We start from the raw sequence: 21,820 nt of genomic DNA on the forward strand, positions 1-21,820 counted from the left end.
CTTTTTATTCCCATTTTTATATCCTTTTATTGTAAGCACTGTACCCTTTTCTATTAAAGCTTAAAACTTTAATAAGCCTGAACCTTGTAGGCTCTAAAAGAATCCATGGCCTTAGTGTGTGATCCTGGTGATTGGCATATAGTAGTAATATTTCCAGGACTGATCACCTGTGTATTCGGTGAGTAGTGGCAGCGTGTATGAAACGGGGTGCGTGGTCTGTGTCGGGGTGTGATTTATGCTCCCATTGCAGCATATGACAGAGGGTGAACACTGGACTGAGTGAGAGATGATACTAACCCTTGCAGGTGCAACCCCCAGTCACGTGCTGAGAAGAAGGTATGTGACAGTCCACTTTGCTGGAGTTTCGCTGACTAGATCTGCTGTCTATTGTAGACCCCCGTCTCTCCGTGGTCTGGCTGCCCCCTCCACTGACACGGGGATGATGCTCCACTCGCTCCTGGGACTTCCCACTGTGGCTGCTGCTTCAAATCGGTCTCCATATTACTATGAGGACAGGTGAGGTAGGAAGCACCTGACTAGAGGTGCCAGTTTACCTTTATACTGGTCCTGGTGCTCCCCAGCGTTTCTGGATCAAGTGGCTCCTGCATCAGTTCCAGACATGCCTCCTGGCGTTGTCAACACCACACGCCCTTTTGGCAAGGAGCAGCTCCCCACATCATCCACACACCCTCCGGTGTGCATTTCCGGTGCATTCGCCCCCCGGCGCATCACTGGGTGAGTTCTTGACCAAGTCATCTTTCGCACCCCCGGTCGCGTCACCTCGTCGTCACGGCCACCTCCTGTCCTCCGACATCCAGGAGCACGGTACTCCCAGTTTCGGCTATGCTTAATTGCGCAGGGTTCCCTTCTCTGCCGCTGCAGGATTCCTGGAGGTGCCACGATGGGACCATGGGGGCTTTCACGTCTATGCGGACGCAAGGCAAGTGACATGCCCTGACTGGTGATGGAGGGCTCTGGGATCGTCAGGCGTCTGCAAGTGACTGCCCTGGATACCCTACCTTCAAGCCTTAGCTAGGTCTTGGAAGGAAACCTCTGTCTTCATCCTTTCTTCCAAGAACACAGGTAAGCCTGACCAGGTTACATCAAGGACAGGATACCAACTGATGTGAGTGAGAGGTGCCGCCTTTATAGTCTGAAGGTTTTTTGTCCCCTCTCTTGTGATGCTGTCATGGGTGATGATTAGGGTTGAGCGACTTTTGCTTTTTTAGGATCGAGTTGGGTTTTGTGAAACCCGACCTTCTCGAAAGTCGGATCGCGTGAAATCGGCCGATTCTACTGTAAAGTCGGGTTCCGGACCGGAACACGAAACCCAATACAAGTCAATGTGGATTATATTTATATATATATATTTTTTTTCTTCTCTCTCTCTCTCTCTCCTCCGTGCAAAGCATATGTTGTGTTTGACTGCGGAAATCACTGCAGCCCAAACGGTAATATGGCTCTATGACGCCGCAAAAACCAGACCGGAACCTATGTCATCACGCTGCCCACACTCCTTTAATTGGCTGAAAAAATGGCGGGGAAGGCGTCATACAAAACGCGACTTTGGCGCCAAGATCGCCGACCACGTGGCCGATCCCACGCTGGAGTCGGGTCGGGTTTCACGAAACCCGACTTTGCCAAAAGTCGGCGACTTTTGAAAATGAACGATCCGTTTCGCTCAACCCTAGTGATGATAAAGGTAAATTAAAATTCAGACTGAAAGGAGAGTTATATTGAATCACATTGTCATATTGCTGTCATATCTGTGATATTGCAGTTGGGGAGTCAGGTGGAAATGGCTGGCAAGTTATGGTGGACTTCTATTAAATTAGAAAAAGCTGTTATTACATAATGGTGGTGAATAGGCCGAGATTTGGTGACTAGCCTAAGGATAAGATAATGGTAACGTCATCCAGGGGGTGGCGTAGCCGGTAGGCACAGGAATGAGGATCTTTGGTAGATTCTTTGAAGACTGACATTGCTACTATGGCAAGTCAGAGCCCCTGAATCGCTGCCTGCTGATTGCTGTATGGCAGGCAGCTCCTGCATCTCACACTGTCTGACTCAAGTGGTCGACTTTTTTGACAAAATAAAAAATAAAAACAAAAACACGTATTGTGTATTTTAATTTTATTGGGCTATGTAGTTTGGTTCATGTGCTAATAAAAGAGGGTCCATGCCATATCCAGAAGTTAATAGGATACTTTATTTCAATGCTGTAAGTGACGGCTTGCAAATGTCAAATAATGATAATGTAAAATTTTTTGTATAAATAAAAAAAAATAAAAAAATAGAATAGGATAGAAGGATGAGGGTCATATACCAGGTGATCAGCAGAAGTCAAATCAGGCAAGCAGTATGACTACTACGTAGCCTGATGACAAGTGTTAAACATGTCCACGTACAGATGTAACAGAAGCCCCAGGAAGATGGCGAAGGTCCTTCCATACAGCTCCAGCAGTGATGGCGGATCTGCTATACTTCAGGGCGCTAGATGGAGGTTTCTCTTTTAGATGATTCTAGGGGGAACCTGCAAATACAGGAGCAGCCCTGGATAATCCACTCTGGCAGGATAAGTTTGAACCTATGAGAGGAAGTAAATATAATGAGCAGGGGCTCCATATGACATGATACCACTGTGCGGTCACTGTGGCTGGACGGCAGAGGAATCTCATCATACAGAGGTCAGGATCATTGTCAGTTATCATACATGTGACAATCCCATCACTGATGGATGACATCTGCTCCATAAGAAGTATTCTCACTGACTGGCATCACACAACATGGATCCGATTCTCACATTTACCTTGTCATTTTCCGGCTCTCACTCAGATTACAGATTTTTTTTCTTCCTGAGCTGAAAATTCTGATCATAAAAAAATTAAAAAAAACACATCTCAGTAACAATATATTCTTATATATCAGCTTTGCCATAAAATGGATAATGAAAATAGGGATACAGTATGGGCCCATGGTCAACATAATTGGCATCCATGACACATCGATAACATAAGAGACCCATTGCAGAAAACCCATGTGGAAAGATTTGAGACCTGTACATACCTGACAATGGGGACGAGGACGGCAAGCTGCTAGTAGCACTGTCTCTATTAGATACAGGAACAGATTCTTTCTGCCTGTTTGGAGGTAGAAAAACATGTAAATCACAAGTAAATGCAGTACAGAAGGGGTTGTCTAACTAGAAGAACATCTTAATACTACCATTTATAGAGCAGAGCTGAAAACTACCAAGAATATCTGGCATGCAATACTACAATGTCTCCTACACTGTGGGCAGCACTAAAATGTAATGACCGGCCACAATAATGGGCCACCATCACCGGTGGTTTCTAAAGCCAAAAACACAATGACCACTAAACATGGGGCAGTGGATGCTGCATTTGATATTATGCACAAATATCAGCCTGGAGCTCCCAGAAAAGATCCCATAATCTACTCACATTTCTGAGAGGTTTGGGGTGGATGCTGGAGTACAGTCTGGAGGAGACTTGTGATCCTCATTTTTGATCCTGGCAGCAGTGGCACAGAGCTAAATGCAGACAATAAGTTATGAGGTTTTTTTCTTTGTTTTTTTTTTTACATATTTTGGATTTTTTTTTTATTACATACTTACTTTAGCATGCCTTTCAGAAGAGGATGAAAAATTTAGGAAGTCAAGGCTCTCACTGTCCTCACTTGTGCCCTCCTCATCCTCTGAGACCAGATGGTTGAGTATATCCGAGTGATTTAGAAGACATCGGTAATTAATTATTATTAGAGGTTGTCAGTATAACAGTCACCATTTATCACTAATATTAATGTAAACCGATATTGACATATTAAAGGAGACAAAAGACAGTGGCTTAGTCTAAATGACATCTCATTCAACTCACTGATAAATAAGCTGGTGTCCACGTCTGACACAGGTGGAGGAATGTACTCCGGCTTCTGACTAAGAAGGTTGTCAAAATCTAAGTCACTCAGGAACGGATGATCCTTGATCTCGAATGCTCCTCCTGCAAAAAGAAATACAAAAAAAAGTGATGAAGTGGATATTGTCAGAGACTGATCCATATCTTATTTTATATATATAACTTCATTAGTATGAATGAGATAAGACAAAATCATAGTATGGAGAAGAAGAAAAGGACGAGCTGATAGAGAAGTGCCTTATGAACATTAGTGATATGTCTTTGGTGTCAGAAGTAAATATTAATACTAGAATCTGTTACCCGTCCCAAGCCTATGTATAGGATTTGTTCTCAGCAGCATAGTGATTAGGTCCTGAGCATCTGGGGGAGGAGTGCGATAACCGTCCCAAATTATGTCTCCTGTTGTGTAGAAAATAAAACCTTTAATGAACTGTAATATAAAGCAAAAGAATGCAACCATTGTAACCAGTGAAAACAATGATCAAATTATTCTACTTACCAATAACATTTTTATGAAGATTATTTAGGGTATCCTCATCAAAAGGTACACATCCCACAAGGAATTCATGTAGAATTATCCCCATTGACCACCAGTCAACAGGTCTTCCATAGCCTTTCTTCAGGATGACCTCTGGGGCTATATAATGCAGGGTGCCACAGACCTGCAAATCAACAGAAAAAAACAAAAACGAACAACTATGAGATTGGTGAAACCATAGTTCTGACAAGTTCTCGCAATGAAAGAAGATCAAATCAATGGAAAAGATCTCTATAAATGAAGAACATAGAGGAGACAATACTGTGATGAGATTTGTAAAGATCAAGGCGAGTTTTTAAATAACGCTGACCTCACTATCCTGGAACTCTCTGCAGATGTCCTCTGGTTTTTCCTTGTAGGTGTTGGTTTTTGGCATCATAATACCAATTTTTGAAAGCCCAAAATTGGTGACTTTAATGTGTCCAGCAGAGGTTATCAGGAGGCTGTGAGAGAAGATGGTTTAGCCTCACCAGCTGTGTGAAAATAAATCATAACATTCCCCTGTTTTTAAACTACAGGGGGCGCTTACTTCTTCGGCCTCAGGTCTCTGTGCACCACACCGTAACTATGCAGATATTCTAGAGCAACCACCGCTTCTGCAAAGAACAAACGGGCCAAGGGAACAGATAAAGGACCCCTGGTGCTTAGAAGGGTCCCACAATCTCCACCTACAAAAGAAGGGAAATATGACTGGTGAGGGGTTTATACAGATCACCATGATGTATAATGAGAAGTGAGCGGAGACTTTGGGGCAGGAGAGAAGATATACAGATATATGTAGTGCACATTAGTCTGAAGTCATGGGGAAATGTCGTCCGTGTAACTAAGTGATGCCACATCTTGTCTACAGATGGAGATATCCACATGCTCAGTGTGGACCTACAGAGGAGATCACACAGATCAATGACTTTCCGGGCATCTTGGTAATAGATCATTTACTATACGTTATGGGGGATGTAACCATTCATGTGGACAAGTCTTAATGATAAGAGGTAATAAGATGTCAGCAGACATGAGCTGATCTACAATGTACGTGTCCTACCTCCTACATACTCCATGACCATACACAGATGAGATTTAGTTGGAAAGGAGCAGAACATGGAGACCACAAAGGGACATTCTGCAAATATTAAGATGTCCCTCTCCAGATAGGCCCGTTCCACCATCTGTGAAGTATCCAGGTTCAGCTTAGCTATTTTCTTCATAGCAAAGATCTGTTGCGAGTCTTTATGGCGAACTAAGTAGATGGCGCTGGAGAGAGAGAATCCATGGTATAAGATAAATCCTTACTAACAGTTCATCTATACAAGTCTATATGAGGTTATGTACCAACGTTTAATTCTAGAAGTCAGGCTGTCACTAGAAACCCATTTACCCATGATAACACTGAATGGCAGAGCACAGAGGTAAAAGCAATGTCATAAGGGACTCTGAGAAATGTGGATCGTGTTAACAGAAATCTCACCCAAAACTTCCACTGCTGATCAGTTTGGACGTTTCAAAGTCGCTCATATGTGGCATTCCTGCCGGGACCGAGGATTTGATCACATTCTAAAAAATAAATAAAATTAAAAAATAAATATGTATACTAAGCTATAGAAGCTGCAGGAAAACATTATATATATATATATATATATATATATATATATATATATATATATATATATATATATATATATATATATATATATATATATATAAAATGTGTGTATATATGTGAGTGTGTGTGTGTATATATGTGAGTGTGTGTGTGTATATATGTGAGTGTGTGTGTGTATATTTATGTGAGTGTGTGCGCGTATGTATGTATGTATGTATGTATGTATGTATGTATGTATGTATATATGTATATATGTATATATGTATATATATATATATATATATATATATATATATATATATATATATATATATTTATTTATTATTTTTTTTTTACACACACACACACACACACACACACACACACACACACACACACACACACACACACGTGTATTTTATATATATACACACACATACATACATTTTAGCACAACCAGGGTGAAGACCAGCTGTAAAATGTATATTACGAGGAACATAGGTTATGTACTGGAAACCATTTTTTGCACCTTTTTATATGTACAGTAGCCCAGAGCTAAGCCTTTATAATTGATAGCTTTGCATTATTCCAGCTCACTTATAAATACTTGCCATGGTACCTTCTGGTTGATTGCTTAGCACCATGTGCTCCTCAGAAGCCAGCACCGCACATATCATGTCGCAACCTACAAAAATTGTCTCCATGCGACACTTTAGGCTACTTTCACACTAGCGTTAACTGCATTCCGTCACAATGCGTCGTTTTGCCGAAAAAACGCATCCTGCAAAAGTGTTTGCAGGATGCGTTTTTTCACCATTGATTAACATTAAGCGACGCATTGTGACGGATTGCCACACGTCGCACCCGTCGTGCGACGGATGCGCCGTGTTGTGGCGGACCGTCGGGAGCAAAAAACGCTACATGTAAAGTTTTTTGCTCACGATGGTCCGCTTTTTCCGACCGCACATGCGCGGCCGGAACTCCGCCCCCACCTCCCCGCACCTCACAATGGGGCAGCGGATGCGCTGGAAAAATGCATCCGCTGCCCCCGTTGTACGGCGGAGACAACGCTAGCGTCGGGAACGTCGGCCCGACGCACTGCGACGGGCCGAGCCCGACGCTAGTGTGAAAGTAGCCTTAGTTGCCCACTTGGACATTGGAAAATGAGACAAAATGCATGCTGCAATGTGAGGGACAGAAAGTTCCAGCAACTACAGTGCAGGCAAATCGCAGATGAAGAGCAAGTATCCAGTCAAAATATTACTGGTAAGTGTAAAACAAATGTTAGCATGGGGGGGGCAGGAAGACCATCATTTCCTCCCAAATTTAAGTGCAAGGACAGCTACACTATAGTGTGGTGCAGCATAGGCTTCATTCGAGGCTGGAGCTTGGTTATGTATAGAGGACACTGGCCTGCAGTGGATGCAAAACAAAAGTGTAAACAAAAATCTATAAAAATGGTATTCATATATAAACTGAATTTTTTTTTTCAATATGCAAAAAAACAACAACAAAAAAACACCTCATTTGACTGAAGTAATCACACTTTTGGGGGGAAAATGGCAACTTGTTTGGATTCAGGGCATGCATAGAGTATGAGCAGCTCACCATCACTGAAGCCACGTTGGATGCTCCGTTGTACAAGAGGGTGCTTGAGGATAACGCAAGACCATCTGTCAAGAGATTAAAGCTTATTAGAAAATCCACCTTGCAACAAGACAATGACCCTAAACATACAAGTAAATGCATCAAGGAACGGCTGAAGGAAGAAATAAAGTCAAATCTCAGATCTATATCAAGTTGAGATACCATATGCGACAAGCATTTTTTTTTGCCAAAGAGGGTATTATTGGGGCTTAGAGCCACGGGTTTCACTCCTGCTTAAAAGTGTATGCAATAACAACAACTGGTAATGTCACTTCACAACAATTAAAAAGACACTTCTAGCCATCACTTTGGTATTTTTCGCTAGTCTGGAGAAATGGTGTTCTTCTTGGCTGCAGTTTATGAGGAGATTTGCCATTAGTGCAGACCCTCCCTAGTGCCCACAATATAGCCCTGGGCCCAGGAGCTCAGTGGAACAATGCAGATTGTGCTCGTCTGACTTGGATTGCCGGGACAGAGCTGTTGGTTATCCTGGACAAGCCCCAGATGTCAGCGATTTCAGTCATGTAAAAATGGGCCGAATGTCAAAGTTTCAGCAGTGATTCTCAGAGGAGAGAATTGTGAGGCTTCTCCTCACTACGCATTACCATGTTAAACAGACAGCAAAGGAACTGATGTGCCAGCTTTGATTTTCACAGATCAGTCAACATGTATGGGAGATTTGATCCATGTAGCAGATAAAAGTTTTTTTTGTGGACTTGACAAAAAAAAAAAGAAAAAAAAAGGGGACATGTGAAGAGCTGTATGTGCTATAAAAGAGTGGGTGTCCCATCTGTAAAACCATGTATAGAACATGTATGTCTCAAAGCGGACATCTGACTGGGGCATCTCTCCAACTCAATAGATTAGTGTAGAGCAGGGCCCGTGACAGCCAAAGGGCTGGATACAGTGGCGTCCCGTACTACGCGCCATCCTCCTTCCCACCGGTATCTCAGTTTCATACTCCGGATACAGATACCGGTGAAAATGAAGGAACAGAGACTTCAGCTTCCTCTGAGCCTGTGTGTCAGAGCCCAGTAGGCATGAAGATGCCAATACATCACACCAGCTGGGCCTGAGGCTCAGTATATGGCGAGGAGTGGAGAAGCTGTATTTGCTTTTCTTTTTAATTGATTGAACAATGTGGGGAAACTGTGGGGGACAGAATACTGTGCAGCGAGGCTGGGGGGATATAATACAGTGCATGGGGGCATTATACTGCATGGGGGGACTGTTTGGAGATATTGTACTTTGTAAGGGGGCCTTTCTGGAGACATCATTCTGTGTATCGGGGGGCCTTATGTGAACATTAAACTGTAGGGGGCTTTGTCAGGACATTTTCCTATGTCAGGGTGTGTGGCGACATACTGTGTGAATGGATATACTGTTTGAGGGGCTCTGTGGGGACATCCTACCGTGTGCGGGATCTATTGATGAGGAGACAATGACATGGTTTGCATTCTCTGCTACAGGTAAGAATACAGGTTACAATAAGCCCCATCACAACACGTATTGGCAGTAGCAGAGTCAGACTTCATTCTGCTCAATATTAAGTGACAATTAATAAAGAACAAGAGATGAGCAGAAATACATTTTCGGATGTTTTGTTCTGCCGTGTCTCATGTGGCCCCTAGGGGACATTATCTGCCCACCCCCTGGTGTAGAGGTAGGCAGACCTATATTCTGAGTGGCTCACCTACTTCTTCTGGCATTTTTGAGAGGACTGAAATCAGTTTACTATTGCTGCAGTAAAATTAATATCTCTCACCGTTTTCAGGGAACAATTGTGCAGTAGCCAATCACAACCATAGAGAAACCCCGATCCACATTACCCAGCTCTGATCGGACAATGTGTCCAGCAACACTGCTTACTACATAGTAGAGCTTTCAGCCTTGCTACTACAGTTTCGGCCAACTCCTTTTTGTTGGGGAGTTATAACTATCTGGTCTTATTAAACATCTAGTAGCTGTAGTTTATATGGATTTATCTTGGGATTTTGTGAAGTCCTAAATGAACTGTAGATTCTCGGCTAGTCTCTGTGGGCAGATTTAACTGGACCCAATTTATCAAAACTGCCACGTGCCAAGACTCGGAGCTCAGCTTCCATTTTCCACAGGAGAAGTTGGCAGCTTTGATAAATGAAGCAACTGTGGACTTTACCAGGACTGTCTAAATGAAAAACCGCCTTTGTTGCCCAATCAAAGATCATGTAGACTATATGGTCCACTAACCTTAGCTTTACGGTCAAAGACTTTTCTTCAGTTATATTAAAGGGGTCATCTTTAGATGCAATAATTGCAACCAAATAATGAAAGGGAGTGGTCCACTAAGAAAACCCCCTTCTTAAATACTATATACTCCTGTGTAAAATAAAAACCACTCACATCAACGCCGTTCCACAGATGTCTTCGCCGGGTCTCCCATCAGTGACTGGTAATGGCCCCAGCTCCTACAATTCCTTCAGACAGCAGAGATTTGTGAAAAGAAGTGTGAGCAAAGCCGTCCACTAATGGCCGCTGCTTGGCTTCAGTGCTCACCTAGCATAAGTCATGTAAGTTTGGAAGACCCAGCACAGACATCATTGGAATGGCGCCAGAGGTGACGCAGACCCAGTAAGCTCAGCAATGCAGGCAGTAGGCGAATTTTCCCTGTAACTGGGGCTAATACACCAGCCAGTCCCAGCCACAGGGAAGATCAGCAATAAAAATAGTTAACTGACTTGTAAAAAGTCATCCAAAAAAAGGTCTTCTGGGGGTAGTGTGTTTATATAATATGAAAAAAAAAAAAAAAAAAAAACACACACCAAGAACTGAGATGGGGAGGAATGTTTTAAGCAGTCCTTTGTGGTCATTTGCAAGATAAAAAGTTTGAAAAATAGACAGGTATTTACATTTTCCCTTAATCAGCATGACAACACAAAAAAAAAAAATGTTCCTGCAGAAACCGACAGCACACAGATAGCAGCTGACTGCGGTCACATTAGCTTTTCATGGTCAGACTTTATTGCCAAGTATGACGCGATACTTGGGATCAATATCAGACGTATCCCCGTGATTTTGCAGAGCAGCCTTTCCTAGAAGGAATTTTGGGACCCTACACTCGGAGTGGACTAGTGCCTTCTGACATTGGCTTTATTTTATTTGCTATATTGTTTCCTTTTTAACAGCTAACAAACATTAGTTCTGTGTTTATATACTGCCATCTTCTGGGAGACATTGAAATTGCAGGATGTACTGTACATTCCTGTCCATGTTTTCCCACTATATTATGTGTTTGTATTTTCTGTGTTCTCTGTACTGATACTAAACATCTAAAAAAGGAGCCTGTATTCATGAATTAAAGGTAATACATCAATAAGTACCCCATCTGAGAGGAGCATAATGTAACGGTAGACCCCGATTTCAGTGACAAGTCACTTAATTTATTATTGGGTGATGCAGATTAGATTAAAACCTATTTTATCAGCTGCATATCTATCAGTTTGCTGACTGGTAAGCCCTGTATAACTCCATACACATCACTGATTAGCAGCTTTGTGAACACTGTGCATGTTTATCTTGCATTTGAGAAAAGCACTCGATAGAATGCAGGCTCTAACACATTGGGACATAGGTTGTGTCCATATATTCTAAATGGTTACTTATAGGGTCATCTGACCATTAGTCAATATGGATTATGGCTTGATGCACTATATTTCTATTAAATAGTCTGGGGTATAAGTTCTTGTATCTGGTCTATGATAGGGACTTACAGGGTACACAAGGGTCAGCCTCCAGGGAGTACTAGGAAATCCATAGGACTTTTAGGACCCATTGTACTTTGTCAGGGGAGAGGAACAAAAAAACAAAACACTACCCCACACATACATCTCCAGAGTCAAGACATATCAATGAGAACAGATTAAGTGAGCGAGATCTGACATTCCCCCTCCATTGAAGTAGGGACATCCTGCAGTGATCAGGCAATTACAGCAGGGAGATATGCTGGGAAGAAAACAGCTAAGATTAGTTTAGGCAGAGACAGAAAAGTACCCTTCCCAGGGATAGATCCTTCTCTGATCAAATAATCTTTGAGACACTTGCAGAAGTGGTCAGTGATAAATATTAGGGGGATTTGCATTGATCTGATATTTATGGGAGATATATTTTTGGCATTGTAGAGAAGGAACGAACATAACACATTCACATCACCACAAGGCCATTCTAAACTCTCCAACTTAATAACAGGCTGATGTATGAGGCTATCCAGGCCACGTTTCAGTTCTATAGAAAGGTAAAAATCACAAATCAGAACCATGGCAACAGAATCTACTACCTGGGATCTCCAGGGGGAGGGGTTGACTATATCCTGTAAAAGGGATAAAACTAAAAATTCTGAAAGATCTAGCACATTCCACAATCAGTCTCCATATGAGTTCACCAAGGAGAGTTTTGGGCATAACCTTGACCTAATAAGAATTAAGTTTGGGTCTGTGGCTCATTCTGGAAGATGTATTTCGCTGTGAGGGTGTCCATTTTCTAAACTGAAGTGCTTCTCTCCATAAAGAGCCATTCCTGCAACATCAGGTTTAGCAATTTCCTTTTAGATATCGTTTATATACATAATATATATATATATATATATATATATATTTATTTTAATTTTATTTTTTTTCCACACACACATATACATATGCACACACACACACACACTGTGTGCAGAATTATTAGGCAAGTTGTATTTTAGAGGATTATTTTTATTATTGATCAACAACTATGCTGTCAATCAACCCAAAAGACTCAAATATCAATTACCATCTTAGGAGGATATCCGTTTGTGCAGGTAACTATTACTGTGCAGAATTATTAGGCAACTTAATAAAAAACAAATATATTCCCATCTCACTTGTTATTTTTCACCAGGTAAACCAATATCACTGCACATAATTTAGAAATAAACATTTCTGACATGCAAAAACAAACCCCCCAAAAATAGTGACCAATATAGCCACCTTTCTTTATGATGACACTCAGCAGCCTTCCATTCATAGATTCTGTCAGTGGCTTGATCTGTTTACGATCAATATTGGGTGCAGCAGCCACCACAGCCTCCCTGACACTGTTCCGAGAGGTGGACTGTTTTCCCTCCCTGTAGATCTCACATTTTATGAGGGACCACAGGTTCTCTATGGGGCTCAGATCAGGTGAACAAGGGGGCCATGTCATTATTTTTTTCTTCCTTGAGACCTTTACTGGCCAGCCACGCTGTTGAGTAGTTGGAGGCATCTGATGGAGCATTGTCCTGCATGAAAATCATGCTGTTCTTGAACGATACCGACTTCTTCCTGTACCACTGCTTGAAGACGTTGTCTTCCAGAAACTGGCAGTAGGTCTGGGAGTTGAGCTTCACTCCATCCTCAACCCAAAAAGGTCCCACAAGTTCATCTTTGATGATACCAGCCCATACCAGTACCCCATCTCCACCTTGCTGGCGTCTGAGTCGGAGTGGAGCTCTCTGCCCTTTACTGATCCAGCCTCTGGCCCATCCATCTGGCCCATCAAGAGTCATTCATTTCATCCGTCCATAAAACCTTTGAAAAGTCAGGCTTAAGATATTTCTTGGTCCAGTCTTGACGTTTTATCTTATGTTTATTGTTCAAAGCTGGTCGTTTTTCAGCCTTCCTTACCTTGGCCATGTTACGCTTGATTTTCCTCAATTCATGGGCAGTTATTTTGCGCCTTTTTTGCCCAACACGCTTCTTGCGACCCTGTTGGCTATTTGCCATGAAACGCTTGATTGTTCGGTGATCACGCTTCAAAAGTTTGGCAATTTCAAGACTGCTGCATCCCTCTGCAAGACATCTCACAATTTTGGACTTTTCAGAGCCTGTCAAATCTCTCTTCTGACCCATTTTTGCCAAAGGAAAGGAAGTTGCCTAATAATTAAGCACACCTTATATAGGGTTTTGATGTCATTAGCAGGGCCGTATTTGGCCTTCATGCTGCCCTAGGCACTTTTCGTGGTTGTGCCCCTTACTTACGTCACACACTGAGTCTGTGCACACAACATCTATTTAAGGCAGATGCACTCTGTAAAACGCTTTAAAAAGCGCTAAACAAACACTAAAAGAATGAACGCCTGCACTTGCTGTACACAGGTTCAGTCTTTTGAGCGTTTTTTTAACACCTTCAGCTTTTCAAAGTCATCTATAGGAATATGCCCCCCAATCCCTATTCTAAAGTGTCAGCCACCCCCAAATCGCCAGCCTGCATAGCCCCAGTCTCCAGGCGCTGGCTGGCAAATTTTAGCCTTGGGGGCAAGCACAGCAGTGGCCCATGAGTAGCGGCCCATCGTTAAAAAGGTTGTCCGATCTTAAGCTTCAAGTCTAAAGTCACTATATGTGAATCCTCACATCATGTGCACTGTGCGCTGTGAGGATTCTCTGGTGCTGGGATCGGGCAGTTATGTGATGCAGGGACAGAACCACCACCAGTACTGTAGATGAATACAGGGTCAGAACCACCATCAGTAGATGAATGCAGCGATACAACCACCATCAGTAGATGAATGCAGGGTCAGAACCACCATCAGTACTGTAGATGAATGCAGGGTCAGAACCACCATCAGTAGATGAATGCAGGGTCAGAACCACCATCAGTAGATGAATGCAGGGTCAGAACCACCATCAGTAGATGAATGCAGGGTCAGAACCACCATCAGTAGATGAATGCAGCACCACGCTTATTATGGTGGTCAATTTCAGTGTTAGATCAGCCCCATGATACACTTGTATGACATGAACATGTACCTTCCAGTATGTCCTTAACTATGGTAAGGAGATACTGGGAGTTGCTGTTACCTTCATCAGCAGACTGTGGACCATACAGGAACCTCACCTACTTATGAGATATACCAAGCCCATTGGGGCTAAACTTTTTGGGTGTTGGCCAGTGATCCGCAGCCCCTGTCCTCACAGGGCATGATTTTGTATTTTTGTGTGTTTTTTAAATGTTTTTAATATTTTTGTGTGGTTTACATATAGTCTAATAAATTTTGATATTTTTTATGGTGATCCCTTCATGAATGCATGACGGTCACATGTCTGCTCCGTCTAAAGCGCTGCCGGCTTTTGAACGTAGGTGATTCCTCATGTGTTGATTGAACTGTGCGGAATCACTGAGTCCAATATATTGTACGGGTGACATTTATCTTGGGGAGACAAAGCGTCTTCACAAAATAAATAGACATGCTGCAGTCCGTAAAAGACGAGCCGCACATGTGTCTCCGCAGGAAAGCCGGAGGCGTCATTGCATGCATAGTGGAGATGGGATTTCATGAAATCCCATCCACTATGCTGTAATATCTGGATGCAGTGGGTGTACGTAGCATTCAACATGCAGTGGGTACTGAACGTGGGAACGTACCCACACACTCTCATACACATACACTCTTAGGGCTGAGACTTGTCCGAGTTTCTCGCATGTTAGTATGAGCCCTTACACACACACACACACACACACTCATAGACACACACACAATGCCATGTGGTTGCCCTTGTGGATTACTAACACCATGGCCCATTCCCTATACACAGCAAATGACAGATCTCTAATCTTGAGCAGCTCAGCTTCTGCTCCTCATCGGAGCCCTGCTCACCATTCTTCACGCCAGCCGCTGCGTCCCCGCCTCTTCTGCCCCGCTCCGAGTGATGAGGTCGCAGCATGATGACCTCATCACTCTGCTGCACGCTAGGCCACGGCACGGGAACAACAGTGATGCTCTGCTCTGCCAGATATCATGCATTCAAATGTATTCGCATCTCAAAGAGGCGAATACATGTGGATGCATCATGCAAGATCAGGAAGGAGTCTGCCAGCCAGGCTGCAAATTAAGTTTTGGCATCCGCAATCAAAAGTACAGTGCCGATCCTCCGGCAGCCCTGAACAGCTGCCTGGGGACCGGCCCAGGGGGAAAATGCATCCCTGCCACCCGGCCCAGCCTGCCACTGCCAGCCTCCCGTTTCTCAGTATAAAACAGCTCCAGCCTCCCCAGTATATAGCAGCACCAGCCTCCCCTGTTCCCCAGTAATATAGCAGCTCCAGCCTCCCCAGTATATAGCAGCACCAGCCTCCCCTGTTCCCCAGTATATGGCAGCTCCAGCCTCCCCTGTTCCCCAGTATATAGCCGCTCCAGACTCTCCCCTGTCACAGTATATAACAGCACCAACCTCCCCTGTCACACAGTGGGTCCACGAATCACGAGCGCCACTATCTGGTTTCAAGTGCAATTTTCATATTGCCCACATATGGACCTGCTACAGGTGAGTTTGAACGACCATTACATACGTTAAATTTGTTAACCCACAATTTTGGAAAGGTGTAGTGATGAGCCAATATACTCGTTGTTCGAGATTTCTCGAGCACGCTCGGGTGACCTCCGAGTATTTTTTAGTGCTCGGAGATTTAGTTTTCATCGCTGCAGCTGAATGATTTACATCTCTTAGCCAGCTTGATTGCTAGGGAATCCCCACATGTAACCAGGCAACCCCCACATGTACTTATGCTGGCTAACAGATGTGAATCATTCAGCTGCGGCGATGAAAACTAAATCTCCGAGCACTAAAAAAATATACTCGGAAGTCACCCGAGCAATCTCGAACAACGAGTATATTCGCTCATCAACTAGAAAGGTGCCAACATGTTTGGCTGGCCCAATTTGCTTCCCCCCTCTCCACTGTTTTTTGTTATTTTATTTTTTTTATTGCGTCGTTGTTCCAATACACACAAAGGGAAATAAACATGTGCAATTGAAAAGTTTTCTGGGAGAAAATACCAAATTTTCTGGAACAATTTCAAGGGTATCAATACTTTCAGCAATGACTGAATATATTCCATGGGTTGGAATCAGTTGTATACCATATGCTCACAAGATCCCCAATAATCGGTCTAGTAGGAGGAAGCAGTCGTGGCCTCGTCCATCACTCGTCAGTCGATTGCGTAATTGTCCTGACAATTGGTGGCAGCGGAGTGGTGTCCCGTGACACTTTATTCAACTTTTTCCATTTTTGTATCCAACACATGGAAACCGTAGAACTATTGATTGAGATGAATGCTTAGGAAGACTGGAGAATCTTTTTGGGGACCCAGCATCGCTGTATGAAATCGACTGTTTGTTACCACAAATCTTTTTACAGTACAGAAGTTGGTTGATCTCATATTCCAGGTTAGGATCAGGAGAAGTTGTCTGAACAGTGGAAGAGAATTTATGGAGTACCAGAGGACTATGTAAAAAGATATGGAAAGCATTTGGGATTTTTGCTGCAATAGTTGTGGATGCTTATACTCCACTTCAGCACCTCTGCTAGCTTGTGAACTCGTGATAGGAGTGGAAATGATAATCTTTATGGGCATGCATCATGTCAATTATATTCTTGTACTACATGCTTACAATTCTGGACATGGTTAAAGATATATAAAGAAGCATTTAAACAGCATTGCATGCGAGCAGCAGTTTCTTCATGAAATAACACTTGAGGCTTATGGAGAAAGCCCATTGGTAGCATCTTCCTTTGCATAGGTGAAAGCTTGACTTGATTGTGGGCCAGTGCAAAACAGCAAAAAACTTTGCTTCCAAACTTTGCTTGACATAAAATCATCTTTAGTCACTTCAGAAATCGAGAAGCATCATGTGCGGTGATTAGGCTACATGCACATGCCATAGAGTTTATCAAAAACAATAATACTAAAGCAGAAAACATAGTACAGCAACCATATAATTGGGAACACCACTAAGACAAAATGTCTAGACTGGCCCAATAGGAGGGACACTCATACGTCAGTTCCTCCGGTACATGTAGTGACAGTTTTCTCACGTACTGGAGACACGACACACGTAGGCCCATTCAAATGAATGGGTCTATGCAAATGTCAGCGCGTTTTGATGGATCGTGTGCAAAACACGCAGACATGTCCGTTTTTGTCTGGACACACGGCCTGCACACTGAGAACAGTGTACAGTCCTCCGTGCGCACGGATGGCTGCACGGGAAGCAGCGCTACTGTGAGCCACTATTCCCCTGCTTGTGGTGCTGAACCTGGCTATCATCAATTGTCCCCTGCTGCGCCGCCGAGCAGCGCGAGCATGGGACAATGAATGAAAGAAAAAAAAAAAACGTGGGGTCCCCCTATATTTTACAACAACCCAGCAAAATGCACAGGTGTGTTCTGCTATTCTCAAGCTGGTAAGGGGCCATGAATATGACCCCCCCCTCCCTTAAAAAAGCAGCCCGCAGCTGCCCAGTAAAGGCGCATATAATAGATGCGCCAGTTCTGGAGCTTTGCCCGGTTCTTCCCACTTGCCCTGAAGCATTGACAAGTGGGGTATTGAGGGGCTAATGTCACCTTCCTATTGTAAGGTGACATTAAGCCAGCTTAGTAATGGAGGTGTTAGTAAGACACCTCCATTACTAATCCTAGAGTAGTTAAAGGGTTAATCAAACACCACACAGTCAGAAAAAAAGTATTTTAATGAAATAAAATAATATACACATTTTTTTCCCATCTTTATTACTCTGCCATTCCAAGCGAATCCCTCGATCTCTTGGAAAAAAAAAAAAAGTCAAAATAATAAATAAACAACATACCATACCTGTCCGACATACAGTCAGTCCCACGCTGTAATCCTTATCTAGGGGAATTTACAGTTTACAACTGGGAGAACTGCTAATGCGACCGCTCCCGGTTGTAAACTACTGGTGAATGAATGAAATGCTGGGAACGGAGCTTCGGTGAATAGCGGTGACATCACTGAAGCTGCGCTCCCTGGCGACCTGAACTAAAATGAACTCTTCAGAGTGGGAAAACCAGCTGGCTAGCAATTGTGCTTGTTACTGAGGCAGGAATAGCCCTCTGCGTTGCTTCTGGCGTACCATGTGACACCACGGGTAGGGGCAAATCCCCCGTGACATCCCTGACCCGCAAGCATCACATCCTGGGCGCCGGCGATTCTCATTACATCACAGACATGCACAGGTCACTTAATATCACCATGGAAACAATAGCTGGTAACTATCGCGGGGACAATAGGAAGATCTAGATCTAAACCTTTGCCAATACCAAAATAAGAACCCTAGAAGAAACAGACAAAAGCTAATAGCTACACCTATAATAAAAAGATGAACAGTCCAACTCTCGCATAATTAATCCTAAAATAAAGTGCCGAAGTGCAAACATATGTAAAAACATAGAGGATTGTATAATAGATATGAAACTTATTACACAATATAATAAGTATATAAATTTACATATAAAAAAAGAATCTACAATACATAGAAGTAATAAGTGTAAAGTGCTTAAAGTAACACACACATATATAGTCATTAATATACATATTATAAATGCATTAGAATAAACAGAAAAATACAAAAACCATGTAGAAAAATGGGAGAGAGGCCACTATTGCCAGCCGGTCAGTTGAGCGATTCTCAGTCCATATAGGGTTAGTAAAGCTTTTTCATGAAGGCCCATCTCATATTCATTCAATGTAGTTGAATGTATAGCAGATAGATTAAAAATGGGATAAAGGACATCCATGCCAAAGTCATTAAGACCATTAAAAACTAAAATACAACAAAAAGGCATAGATAAATAAAAATAATGTATCCAGAGTGACCAAATGTAACCCCTTCATGACCCAGCCTATTTTGACCTTAATGACCTGGCCATTTTTTGCAGTTCTGACCAGTGTCCCTTTATGAGGTAATAATTCAGAACGCTTCAACGGATACTAGTGATTCTGAGATTGTTTTTTCGTGAGATATTAAGCTTCATGTTAGTGGTAAATTTAGGTCGATAATTTTTGCGTTATTTGTGAAAAAAATTGCGACATTTTCAAACTTTTCGCCAAATTTCCAATTTTCACATTTTGAATTTTTATTCTGTTAAAGGGAACCTGTTACCTGAATTTGGCGGGTCCTTTTTTGGGTCCCATGGGCGGTGTTTTTGGGTCTTTTATTAACCCCTTTCTTTCCCGCTGGTCGCACGCTGGTATCGAAATTGACTTGACGTTGATTCGCTTTCCTCCCTAGTTAACGCGTGCGCAAAGCAATCTTGCCTTGCGCAGTATGCTTTGCCCAACTGCGGGCAAAGCCGAAAACCATTAGTGCGCATGCGCACGCGTTAACTAGGGAGGAAAGCGAATCAACGTCAAGTCAATTTCGATACCAGCGTGCGACCAGCGGGAAAGAAAGGGGTTAATAAAAGACCCAAAAACACTGCCCATGACCCAAAAAAGGACCCGCCAAATTCAGGTGACAGGTTCCCTTTAAACCAGAGAGTTATGTGATACAAAATAGTTAATAAATAACATTTCCCACATGTCTACTTTACATCAACAATTTTGGAAACTTTTTTTTTTTTTGCTAGGAAGTTAAGGGTTAAAAAGTTGACCAGCGATTTTCTCATTTTTACAACAAAATTTACAAAACTTTTTTTTTTTTTTTTTTAAGGGACCACATCAGATTTGAAGTCAGTTTGAGGGGTCTATATGGCTGAAAATACCCAAAAGTGACACCATTCTAAAAACTGCACCCCTCAAGGTGCTCAAAACCACATTCAATCAGGTGTTTCACAGCAGCAGAACCAACATGGAAGGAAAAAAAAATAAAAAATAAAAAAATGAACATTTAACTTTTTAGCCTCAACTTTTTTTTCATTTTCACATGGGCAACAGGATAAAGTGGATCCTAAAATGTGTTGGGCAATTTCTCCTGAGTGCACCGATACCTCACATGTTGGGGTAAACCACTGTTTGGGCACACGGCAGGGCTTGGAAGGGAAGGCACGCCATTTGACTTTTTGGTTGGAAAATTAGCTCCAATCGTTAGCGGACACCATGTCGCGTTGCATTTGGAGAGCCCCTGTGTGCCTAAACATTGGAGCTCCCCCACAAGTGACCCCATTTTGGAAACTAGACCTCCCAAGGAACTAATCCAGATGTGTGGCGAGCACTTTGAACCCCCAAGTGCTTCACAAAAGTTTATAACGCAGAGCCGTGAAAATAAAAAAATCATTTTTTTTTCCTAAAAATGACATGTTAGCCCGCAATTTTCTCTTTTCACAAGGGTAACAGGAGAAATTGGACCCCAAAAGTTGTTGGCCAGTTTGTCCTGAGTACGATGGTACCCCATATGTGGGGGGGGGGGGGGAACCACTGTTTGGGCACACGTCGGGGCTCAGAAAGGAAGTAGTGACGTTTTGAAATGCAGACTGATGGAATGGTCTGCGGCTGTCATGTTATGTTTGCAGTGTAGGGTGTCGAGTTCCTGCCTCTGCACAGGGGGAATCTCGAACCATCTCCACTGCGGCCTCCCATTCTGCACCAGCCGCAGTGGAACCTGCTCAGCGGAGACGTCGGTCCCGGCGTCTCGCTCAGCCTGATACTGTGCAAATGGTTACTGCTGCCTTTCCAGGCTCTGCTTTTGTAGCCAGCACAGGTCAGCGGCGAGCAGGCTTTTCTGGGACTAAGTCCTGCTTTGCACACACTGAGCATGCCCACGGGAGAACCTCATTGGAGGTCGGGGGGGGGGGGGTGTCACACGCTCAGGTCCTGTAGCAGCTCCTATTGGACCACTAGTAAGGTCCTTGTCTGCTGCAGCTATAAAAGGTTTGCATGGCCACACGGCCATGCGCTAGTATCAACCCTGGTTATGAGCTTTGCCATCTTGTGGTCATGTATGCATGTGGTCAGGGTTGGCTGAAATAAGCCCCTAGAATACCGGCACCTCTGGTGAGGAGTTGTGTGTGTGGATTCAGGGCTGGCGTATAGCCACTAGAATTCTGGCTCCACCGGAGAGGAGTTGTTCGTGTGCGAGGCTGACTGCATGACCACTCTTGCTCAATTAGGTAGATGTGATCTTCTGTGAGGTTAACAGGGCACAGCGTTTTCATATCTTCGCGATTCTGTGAAGTAACAGAGTTAGCTTATACCGCCATTTGCTAGCAGCAGGTTTCTCTCCTGCACGGTGGACCCCGGGTTGCGAACGCACCTATTTAACTTATTTACTCGGTGCATTCCACCAACCCTAACAGCAGAGCCCCTGATGTGCCTAACAGTGGAAACCCCCCCAATTCTAACTCCAACACACCC

General features: G+C 43.2%; 1 protein-coding gene across 2 annotated transcripts in view; it reads right to left on the reverse strand.

Moving 5' to 3' along the window:
- Positions 1 to 2,187: 2,187 nt before the first annotated feature.
- Positions 2,188 to 21,820, reverse strand: part of LOC143788584 (microtubule-associated serine/threonine-protein kinase 3-like) — a 48,729-nt gene continuing 29,096 nt past the window's right edge. Inside the window, exons 2-14 of one of the 2 annotated variants that reach the window (XM_077278367.1) lie at positions 7,661 to 7,725; positions 5,939 to 6,024; positions 5,516 to 5,724; positions 5,003 to 5,141; positions 4,784 to 4,916; positions 4,435 to 4,597; positions 4,236 to 4,334; positions 3,897 to 4,019; positions 3,638 to 3,717; positions 3,465 to 3,553; positions 3,067 to 3,140; positions 2,810 to 2,869; positions 2,188 to 2,533 (exon numbers count right to left, since the gene is read on the reverse strand). In XM_077278367.1, coding sequence (XP_077134482.1) covers positions 2,832 to 2,869; positions 3,067 to 3,140; positions 3,465 to 3,553; positions 3,638 to 3,717; positions 3,897 to 4,019; positions 4,236 to 4,334; positions 4,435 to 4,597; positions 4,784 to 4,916; positions 5,003 to 5,141; positions 5,516 to 5,724; positions 5,939 to 6,024; positions 7,661 to 7,663 — 1,236 coding nt within the window. In that variant the 5' untranslated portion in view covers positions 7,664 to 7,725 and the 3' untranslated portion in view covers positions 2,188 to 2,533; positions 2,810 to 2,831. Of the gene's footprint in view, positions 2,588 to 2,809; positions 2,870 to 3,066; positions 3,141 to 3,464; positions 3,554 to 3,637; positions 3,718 to 3,896; positions 4,020 to 4,235; positions 4,335 to 4,434; positions 4,598 to 4,783; positions 4,917 to 5,002; positions 5,142 to 5,515; positions 5,725 to 5,938; positions 6,025 to 7,660; positions 7,726 to 21,820 lie in introns of both variants that reach the window. The other variant, XM_077278366.1, reaches the window with a different exon arrangement.

The sequence above is a fragment of the Ranitomeya variabilis genome, chromosome 8, assembly GCF_051348905.1.
Source record: "Ranitomeya variabilis isolate aRanVar5 chromosome 8, aRanVar5.hap1, whole genome shotgun sequence".
Classification (NCBI taxonomy): domain Eukaryota; kingdom Metazoa; phylum Chordata; class Amphibia; order Anura; family Dendrobatidae; genus Ranitomeya; species Ranitomeya variabilis.